The 10,458-nt window shown below is 40.4% G+C and overlaps 1 protein-coding gene across 1 annotated transcript; it reads right to left on the bottom strand.

Annotated features, from left to right (window-relative positions):
• Positions 1-3,306: 3,306 nt before the first annotated feature.
• Positions 3,307-8,035, bottom strand: LOC147461968 (phosphoglycolate phosphatase 1A, chloroplastic-like). The gene is made up of 12 exons (XM_086509429.1): positions 7,768-8,035; positions 7,593-7,670; positions 6,215-6,282; positions 6,026-6,118; positions 5,857-5,928; positions 5,667-5,738; positions 5,067-5,126; positions 4,938-4,990; positions 4,738-4,835; positions 4,574-4,673; positions 4,307-4,410; positions 3,307-3,612 (listed from the first exon to the last, which is right to left on the bottom strand). The coding sequence occupies exons 1-12, from the start codon at positions 7,946-7,948 to the stop codon at positions 3,509-3,511; spliced, it is 1,083 nt and encodes a 360-aa protein (XP_086365555.1). The 5' UTR covers positions 7,949-8,035; the 3' UTR covers positions 3,307-3,508.
• Positions 8,036-10,458: the final 2,423 nt, after the last annotated feature.

The raw sequence follows: 10,458 nt of genomic DNA, 5'->3' as shown, positions 1-10,458 counted from the left end.
AACCCTAAATTTTATCCTACTCTCAATCTCCACCTAATTATACTTCTAATCCTACTCAATTGTACTCCTAATTGATGAGAGAAACTCTCAAACGCAAGGTGTGATGAGGGTCTTTGAGCCTCCCCTAGCTCAAGGTAATGATTTTAATGCAAATTCCCAATCTAAAGATAATCTATGTGTGAAAATGTGGCCCTATTCAAACCATACAAAATGCAAGCAATGGTCATCTTCTAGGTCGTGATCTTCTCCCCTTTCCTAACAACGGTGCAAAAGAAGGTTGTGAGGCCAATGTAGTGTAATGTTTATTATTAACCAACTAAAATGTCAATCCAGCAACAGAGGAATCTAACCCTAACATGGAGTGCAAAAACTATTCATGTCATCCACTACATTGGTAGCCTCAAGAGAATTTTCATGCATGCTTTGCAAGGTCAACCAATCCACTATATCACCTATTCTACTTGGAACTCAATGCAATGCTCATTCCTACAATGCACAATGCAACCTAATAACCAAAATTCTCAATGCAACTAAACTCAATCAAGACAAGGACATATTAAGATTCTCCTTGAGTGTTAGAGAAGCCAAACTGCGTGCACAAAATGAACACCACAATTCCACTTTCTAGTCTATGCATACTAAAACATACAACCTAGTTATCAAACACGGCTTCTATTGACAACACACATTGATTAAGGACACAAGATCAAAATATTCATTGATTAGCTAATTCAAAACATATTGAAACAATGAAAAGAAGAGAAGCGCATTGGTTCTATTGATCAATGCTCAACCACAATGCATCAAGGACCTTGTGGGAGTCAAGAGATACAAAAAGAATAGAGCTCTTGAGAGGATATGGAATCTATGGTCCTCCTTGGTTCTCATATAAAATATATCGTGTTCTTGATGTGACTAGCTCTCCAATTTTTGAACCCTCAAAATGACTTCAACTGAGATATTTATTCTAATGGGTTTCAAACTAGGGTTTCTACTACATTAGCCAAATGCCATTAAAAAATAATTTGACTGCCTAGTTTTAGGGATTTACAAACATAGGAAAAATAGAGCTACCTTATCCTTGAGGCTTTTGGTTCGAAAAAATATCATGTACATACATGGGATGAAAATAAACGAAACATGGATAGTTAAAACCAATTTAGATAAAGTAGTGCCTTTCAAGAAAGACAACGCACAAAAATGGCAACCCACATTGGACCTATTTTTCCTAATGAGTCCAATTTACTGCAAACCTTCTTCTCTTTGTTCTTTTCCAAAGCTTTAGTGGCTTCCCCTCAACTTGGGCATACACATCTCATGTGTGCTTTTGGGGGTAGTGTACTATGCATTTCTTGCACTTTGTGCTTATTCTCTTGCTAAGGCCATCACTCATGACAAGTTCCTTATATAACATGCATTTAAGAAATGTTATACTTATAATGTAAGTTTCCTTTAGAAACCTAAATCCCATCTAATGTGTAGTGAACATTTTTAGAAGTATATGCAATCCTCTTTGGTAGCCACATGAGATGGTTCAAGTATGGAAGGGTGATCACCTCAAGATTCTGACATACCTTGGTCATATGGGTTGCATTTAGCTTGTCATCCTACTAAGGAGCATGCACTATTGTGAATCTCATCACTAGCTTCATACAAATCTTCTAGAAAATGTTAGTAATGGGGTGGTTCTTGCTCTTTTGAAGCCCATCAAAACATGCATCTACAAAGTACAATCACTACCTCATCTAGTCTAAAGAGGTGAGAACTAAGCAATGCAATCAGGGACCATGAAGTTTTCATGGTTTTTTTGGCAAAATCCCACGCATTGATATATCCAAGTAAGTAGTAGAATGAATTTTGATAGAGAATGGAAAATGTGGGGTAATTAATTTAGCTCTCCCAAACATTGAGGTCGGGCAGGTCTCAAGGCCTCCAACCAATATAAAATCCACCCAAGACCCAAGGAAAAGAAGACAACAACATCCTAATTAGAAGAGAAAGTCTCTCTAGGCCTAGTAGAGTAATTATGTCAATTTAAAGAACCATGGGTTCCCTCGTGTAGACATCGTTACTCATGCAAGTGGCATTATTTGAAAGCTATGCGATCCATGTTGCAAATGGAGTTGTGCTAGATTTTTCGTAGATTTAGAAGCGATGGACCTTTTCTTAGCATTATGGTGGATGAAGGAGAGCTACATTCATACTAATGACAAGTTGATAAACACCAATTTCTCAATGGAAATTGACTAGAGTGTAGGCACAAAATGAACTTGATTGATTATTGTGTTGAAATGAGTACAAAAGAGGTGCTCATATAGCACTAGAGAGTTAGCATCTACTTACCTCATGAATGACAACTTAGAACAATCTATTCTAAGAGTGAAACTCAAATTTTCATATTTGGGGTTTTTGTCTTGTCATGGGTTATGGGGTAGAGTAATGTGGCATTCATTATGTAATCATAATAGAGAGAGAGAGAGAGAGAGAGAGAGAGAGAGAGAGAGAGAGAGATTAGTTAAGGGATAAACCAATGCACACGAGATTAGAATGTAGACACAAACACTTGATTATTCAACTTCAAAAAATGACTACAAAACTTACTATATGGGCACTAGCCCCGAGGAAGAAAAGGTTCGAACTTGCCTCTGCCTTGTCTGAACAACGTTGCAGGTGGAAGAGTGATAAAGTGAGGCGTTGAGAGACACAGCAACTCTTCTAGGGGGAAGAGAACTTTGGCGGGCCTAGAGGAAGAGATACTAACGCCCCTGTGCGCAAATTTTCCATCGTCTAGTCTGAAGCCAACCTAAGAGTGCCTCCACATAGTAGGTTATAAAACTTATATTGTCCATCTAAAGGAGGAATGAGATAGCACCTAGTTCTTACACCTATCCAAAGGTCACTTAACTCTTCATGAAAGGGAAATATGCCTCTTGACCATTAACCCTTCTATTTGGCTCATGTGCTTTGGTGTAGATGGTGCAAATGTAGATTTATTTGGTATCATTTTCACATGTCAGAAAAGTACTGCCTGCATCAATAGTACCTGACAAAAATTCTGCACAAGTCCCATCTCACAAGACACAACGTTTGGAACTAAGAGCCAAGTCCCCAAAAAGATGTTTCATGAGCTTTTATCCAAATATAAAGCAAAATACTCGTGGGCTTGCCTAGAAAGGAGAAATATAAGGGGTGAATTCCCATTCATTACCATTTGTGAGAAGCCCTATTACAAGAAATTGGTGCACATTGGTAGCATCACTACAAAAAGGGGGCACATCCCCTTCAACCTACTAAAATGAAAACAAATAAGGGTAACCAGTATTTCATGGCATTTTGTTAATATCACAAGTTGTAAGCACGTAGGGAGACTCGACTCTATTGATACCGTGACTCCTGTGTTGCATTACCACAAATTGGAGTGATTTGAGAACTTGTTGGCTTAGGCATAAAAGAATAGTATGTTACAAATATGGATGTGACTCCTTGTACAAATCTTCCCTTTCTTATTTTACACCTTCACTTTCTTTGCCAAAAGGTCTGAAATTTGGTTGGTGTAGAAGTCAGGCTGAATGGTATTGGTGGGATCAGTGAGCATTCCATGGGTAGTAACACCTGCAAGCAATCAAATGTGAGACTGTACTTCATAAGAAAAGCCAAAAAAATAAAACAAATCTAAGGGTGCTTTCGAGAGGCATAGAATTTCGCAATGCTGTTACTTCTACTCTGGGACCGAATTTCAAACCCAATTTGGAATGCGGCGCTAAAACTACCAGTCAAGTGTCTTCCATATGAGACAGCCCTTGAATTGAAGGCCAGGTATGTTCCATAAACATAGCCTCCATTCCTCTGTATCAGAGTCAACCGGACGCTCAAGTCATGCTCTATACTTGCAGTAACTGGTACAGACCCATCTTCACCCTCCTTACAAACTTCATGCAAGTAGAGCAAGGCAAAATCTTACAAGAGACATCGTCATATGATAGTGCATACATCATGTCAACATTCATGAGTGAAAAGTAGTAGCGACAATCATGCAGCTTGTGTACGTAACCACGAGCTGACCGGAGGGAGCATAAGATGCACCTAAGCTTCACAAATGGACTCACTGATTGATTAACAACTAGCCCAATTGAGGATAAAAAGGATTGCACGCCTAAACAAAGGCTGCCTCACAAATGCAATAATGCAACTAGAGTTTTCAAGATACCAAAGACATAAAAAAACCAAGCAAACTTAAATCCGCTTCCTGTGCCTTGAACCAAGTCTGCCTGGCAATTCTCACACAAATAAACTGTTTTCAGCTCACCTGAAAGGACAAGAAGTGTCTTGCAACCCCCATTCTGCCCAAAGAGAATATCAGTATCTAAGCGATCCCCCACCATGCATATCTGAGACTTGGTGATCCCAAATCTGATTGTGAGACAAAACATTCAACAAAAAGAAATGGAGTTAGCGATGAGAAGCAACCCTGTGGATCATAATTGTAGGAATCAAAATGGCAAGCTAAAAAATAAGTACACGAGTGCAGAAATTGGACAGTTAAATGAAGAGGCAGGGGCCAAACAAAAAGTACTTTTTTGATACGTAATCCATCATAAAGGTAGATGGTTTTCCCACAACTGTGGGCTCCTTCTTGGTTGATCCTTTGATTGCACCAACCATTGAGCCTCCACCTGTTCCAAATCTAAACATGTTAGAAACAGGAAACTGTGGGTGTCCATCAATGACCGGCCTTACCTGCCCATTCTTGGGCATCTGTCAGGTGTGTAACAGCATCGCAGTTGGTAGCTATAAATAGGCACCCTGGATTTTCTCTTATGCAAAGGGTCCCATATCTGAGACATAAGCATAAGCACAATCAAATAACTTCCAGTTCTTAGGTCACAACAACCATGGATATCTGTTAAAGCATAAAGATCCCACACAAGACCACTCACTGTAGTTTATAGTAATTTATGTATCTATCAAATCCAACCACCACTGCCCCAACCTGCATGCTTGACCAAGGTTAGACATCCGAGACAACAATATGAATTGAAACATAATAGCGTAAACAGATGACTTACATCATGGTTGTGATGCATGAGCGCACCGGGTGTCAGATCAATCTTTTTGTCACCATCATCCTGTACAGCTTAGGAATCAGCAGAGATGAAGCTTCACAGCAGAACCTCAAGCCTTATGTTTCATAAACAAATATCCTGTGATCCAATCTTGATGTTCATTCACACGTCTCAACTAACCCAAGCATAGTCAGAGTAGTGAAAATACAAGAGCTTGAAAAATAATTCATGTGTTTCAGAATCAGTGCTTGAATAAAGCAAGATGGGCATGCCATGTTGTGAAGCACAAACTTTCAGAATATCCGGGAAAAAACATAGCTCAACAAGCTTCAAATGAAGCTTAGAGATAGCCTGTGATTAGCAACCACTCAATCAAACCTCTTGACTGCCAGAGATTTAGTTGCTCAACAGGCACCTAAGCGTAAACCTAGCAAAACATGTGACAAGCAGCAACAAAGAATCTAGAAGACTTGCTGACTGTTCTTACTTCGACGCTCAAAATATACAAGACATCACAGTTTCAAAAATCGCTCATCAGTAGTTTGGCTTTAAGCCCCCTTTTTTTTCTACATTAGCAGCAACAAAACTTGCAGCCACATTTACCGGTCCTCCAAGATAGTTGATGCCAGCCAGCTCTAGCTCTTTCAAAATTCCTATCTCTCCAATAACATAAACCTGTTGCAAGAATAGGAATATATTTCAACATCTAATTCACATGTCCTTCAATTAAAGAATTATAACATGAAGGTGAAGGTATGTAAAGTGTTTGCGAGAAAAATTTGACAATTTCGACCTTCTTTTCAGATGGAAAATCGATAGACTTGAGATAAGCAGCTGCAGCAAAGGACGATGCAAAAATCTCTTCCTGTAGCCCAAAAACACGTGGAAAAGCATGATTGAATGTCATAGATTCAATCTCACAGCTTGTTTTGTAAGGCCTTACAAAAGGGACTTCTCCTTACCTCAGTAACATTAAGACCTAGAGTCTCAAACTTTTTCCCATATTGTTTTCTGGACTTTGTTGAATTGTTTGTCACAAATACCAACCGTTTTCCCTGGTGAGCAATATTTATTAACCAACACATAAAGTAAATATTTTTCAACATAAACACATAATGCTTGGTTCACCTCCACAAATGTGGAAAACTGACCAAGTCCCGGAGCATATCTAGAGTCTCTGGCACACCATCAATCAAAGTGTCACCCTTCCAAATTACACCTGATAACATTAAACAAAACCTGTTTTTTTAAAGAAAGACGAAAGCAGGCATTAAGGACATAATTTTTATTAAAAAAATTCTAAAAAGAACAAGAATAATATAATTCAAAGCAAACAACCCTTTAAACAAAGAAAAAGAAATAAAAAGCTCCTTGCATGGACACGCCATACAAGACTGTCATCTGTTGCCTCTGCCACACCCAGGACCCCATTCCATCGGTGACCTCACTTCTCTGTCCATCTATGACACGTGCTAGCCTCGCTACCACCACTCAACCCCCAGTCAAAAAGGACTAAAGAGCAGACCCACTGTGGTAGAAAGTAGGAATGGAGTAAAGAGGGAGCAAGAGAAAAGAAAAGGGAAGCCGGGGGGATGGGGGGGCACTCAAATTAGGCAGGCCAAACCGCCCAGACTTAGGAAAATCAAGAGGAAACAGAAAGGTCACAGTAGCCCTACTGAAACAATCCTCCATGCCTTGCCCGAACCTGTTCTGACAACTCAGTATTTTAGAACAGGACAGGGTGCCAAAATTTGGTGAATGGGTGCTCCAAAGTTTAACCAGCGTAGGACAGGGCAAGTGTCCAGTCATTTCAAGGCCTCGGAACTGGCTTTCCTTGTCTTTACGCCCTTGGCCAGCAATGCATGCTGGGGGAAGGCCGGAGCTGTGCATGCCACCTTCCAAAAACTCTACTTCATCACCTCCTTGGCCAGGATTAGCTGCTTGTCAATTTTTGGTTCTCTCCACCACCAAAAGGTGCATCAATCAATTCTGTTTGTTTCCTGGCACCTTACTCATCGCCAGTACCATGTACTCCTAGTCACTTTGATGGTCGTGCCCTATGGTTAGCATCCGGACGCTCAGAGCAGAACTCCCACTCCCACTATCTTGAAGCTTCCGACAGAAATTGAAGTGGGCTACCACCCTTTCTAGTCTCTACACCCAAACCCGCGACATGCTAATAAATGCTAATGTCAAAATGGACAACCCCATAAAATCCATGACAAACCCAGCTAAATTCGAGACCAACAAAAGTCTAGCTCTTTTAATGATAACCTACAAGGCAATCAGGGGGTTTCAGTAAACTCAGCTAACTAAAACAAGCACGCTCTAAGGAGTTTGGCTGAAATAGTGATGTTCCCACAGCAATAAAAACATGAGGTGTGACGACTGATTGAGCTGATCAATCAGTCCCTTTGTATCATTTGAATGCTGATTCCGCTGATCATAGCAGTAAGTTCTTGCAATTCCAACAGATCAAACCACCCGGGAGTTCAACCAATCCAAGTTTGATAAACAATACCCACTTACCATCGCAGTCAAAGATGAAGGTTTCCACAGAATTGATAAGATCATCTATGTTTGTGAGCTGAGGCGCTACCGTCTTTGCTGAAAGACATGCACGAAGACCATGTTACATAGCATGAAGAAAGCGTTACAGACAGGAAAACCAAGAGACAAAAAATCTAGGCCGGAAAATGTACACCTTGTGCTGTGACGGCCATGGCGGGATGACTGCGATTACTTAATGTACTGTTGCGTTTGCTGCCAACGATGGTGCTCAAGGTAAATGGCGAGGGTGACCAGAGATGTGGCTGAAGTGTGGGGGAGGCAAGCTTCTGCCCAAAGCAGAGATGGGGAGCGACGATGCGTCTGGCCAACATCATGGGGCAGTGTGTGTATGCTTCCCCGTCTTCCTTCTCAACGCACCCAGAGCACGCACACTGAAAAGCGCGATCACCTTATGGTTCGTCATCTTTTTCGTGTGAATTTGTGGTTTCTATCAGAGTTCCTCATGGATAATAAATCTAGTGGTTCCACTAAAAATAGATGGTTTCGGTACTTTTATTGGCACTGCCGAAGGCATGTGCCATGCATCGTTTTGAAGACGGAAATCTAGGTAAGGTAAAGGAATTAGTTTTTAGGGGAGAGTGGGAAATTTACAAAGTGGGGAAGTGTGTCGTGCTTCTAGTGTGGCTAGAGAGAGAGAGAGAGAGAGAGAGAGAGAGAGAGAGAGAGAGAGAGAGAGAGAGAGATGCATTGAGGCTACAACTAGTTCCACATGTCTGTGCTTTTGTGAGTTCTCTCTATCTTCGTCTCACTCTCATATCTTCTTCTACTTCTTTTCAGGTGAATTTTGAGCGTTGTCACGAAGGCAGTAAGTATTGATGGAAAGCCCTTCTCACTTTCTACTGGGAGCCCCTCCCCCCCACCCCCCACCCCCTCACTCTGCAAGTTTCTTGTCTTTTGCCTACTAGTGATGGTTTAGCTAAGCTCAATCCCTTCATGTAGTGAGAGCATGGCCCTCAAGAAATGTTGCAATTGCAACTGACTTTCTAGTTGTGGACAATGAATTTGAGTTCAGAATTCAAGTTTTTGAGTGGCAAGAAAGGTTTTGTAGAGCACGACACTTACTAGGTTTACAAAATAGGGATGAACATGCAGCTATTAAATGAGTATGAGTATCACTTTCTTTCCCGAGTAGTGAGGGCTCAACTTTGCCACAGAAGGGACTTTTGAGTGAAGTGAGCAAGGCAATGTGTGAGAATTTAAGCTTTTTATTGCTATTTACTTTGGAGTTGGTTTGACCTCATCAAAGGTTTTAAAGTTCTTTCCTTTTGCGGTCAATATCCTTCAGATTTCTCACTTCATGAGATGAGGAGATCTTTGTAAGTTTTTGCTTTTGGGTAATCTCTTTGATTTGGAATGGCAATGTTATTGGCATTTTAGTAACCATTTGGACTTGTTTCCATAGACGAGCAAAATAAACTAGGTTTAGAGAATGATGTGGGTTGCAGGGAACATTTTGACAAAGGCAAGCTGGTCACATTTAGGGAGCACAATAACTTACTCCAGTGATTGTGATGCTAGGATTAGTTTTAGTCAAGCATGGGGGTTACAAACTCCACGAAATATGGGAAGTGCCACACAAGATAATCACACTTTTGAGAGAATAGAGAAATTGTTGGAGCCCAGCTCTGAGGACGTTGCAGGCAAAGAATGAAAAGGTTCATAAGGGGGGCAAATCATATTCTCTCACAACCATCGTCCAAAGCACCGACTAAGCCTGACTATCTTGCTAAAATAGGTTCAGACACTTAAAAGCAAAGGGTTTGTTTTGATGAGATAGTGGCAAGGAGGTCTGCAAATGATCACTCATGGAGGAGTCACTATGCTCAAAAAGCAAGTGTGTTGCATGGCAATGGGAATGCAAAGAATGGGAAGATATCCATGTTAGAAGTTTACTAGACTCTACTGGCATTGTGTCTTAAGAGTACGGGTTATCTAGATTGTGGGGTATCTAATCACATAATACCTGAGCCTATAGCTTTCTAAGTTGCACCAAACTGGCAGTCACCTTTGCATGGCCATGGATATTTAGTATCTTTTCTACCCGATGTCATATATGCATGTCACTTGAATCGCATGCCTTGATAGAGTTAAAATAAAAGTTATGGCTTGTGAGGAGAAAATTGTAGGTGGCATTTTACGTAGGAATGTCAATTTTTGTCCAAGAGAAAGGTGGATCAAAAAAGGTTTTCTGTCATTGCTTTTTGGTTCAATGGGAGTACTGTAGGTCAAGTAAATGTATTTTTGGCTTACCTCTTTGCAAAAGTTGTCAAACTACAATCAGATAGAGAAGAAGCTTGGGATTTTAAAGAGAGCTACATCTAGGGTACCAGCAAAAAGAGAATGTTGAGTATATGCCATGTGCTATCATTTTTGTTGTGGTTAGTAACAACATCCAACCCTGAACCAATTGCTTCAATGATAAATTGATCAAAATCGCATCAGACTAGAGACTCGTTTACCCAAATGACTCTAACTTGGTAAAACAAAGCCTTCAGTAATCCATAGAGCAGAATCCCAAGAAATGCTTGCTTTGTCTAAGAGTAATACCAACCAAGAGCTCAGTAGAACTCAAGGGCCAGTTTAGATTCAACCAGAAGTGCTACGTGATTAAACCATTCCCATCCCATGAGCTCATCTGATATCCTTGCTTATCTTTACAAGCATCAAACCCGAAGAGTGCACACTTAGCTAATGCAAATCAAAATCAACATACCCTGAAGTAATAAGTTCAGGTTTATATTTATCTAAGCAATTACCCAGAACAAATGCTTTATTTCTAGTTTAGTGGTATTATTTGGTGATTAATAAGCCAGCACAACTAATC

This window comes from Adiantum capillus-veneris, chromosome 3, assembly GCF_014529385.1.
Source record: "Adiantum capillus-veneris isolate H3 chromosome 3, ASM1452938v2, whole genome shotgun sequence".
Classification (NCBI taxonomy): Eukaryota; Viridiplantae; Streptophyta; class Polypodiopsida; order Polypodiales; family Pteridaceae; genus Adiantum; species Adiantum capillus-veneris.
This window is presented reverse-complemented; position numbering and strand designations above follow the sequence as displayed.

Excerpts from the sequence above, each read along its gene's own strand:
- LOC147461968 (XM_086509429.1), bottom strand. The coding sequence starts at position 7,948 with ATGATGTTGGCCAGACGCATCGTCGCTCCCCATCTCTGCTTTGGGCAG. Across the intron at positions 6,283-7,592 it reads CTTCATCTTTGACTGCGATG|GTGTAATTTGGAAGGGTGAC; the intron begins GTAAGTGGGTAT and ends TAATGTTATCAG. Across the intron at positions 5,127-5,666 it reads TCAACTATCTTGGAGGACCG|GATGATGGTGACAAAAAGAT; the intron begins GTAAATGTGGCT and ends TAAGCTGTACAG.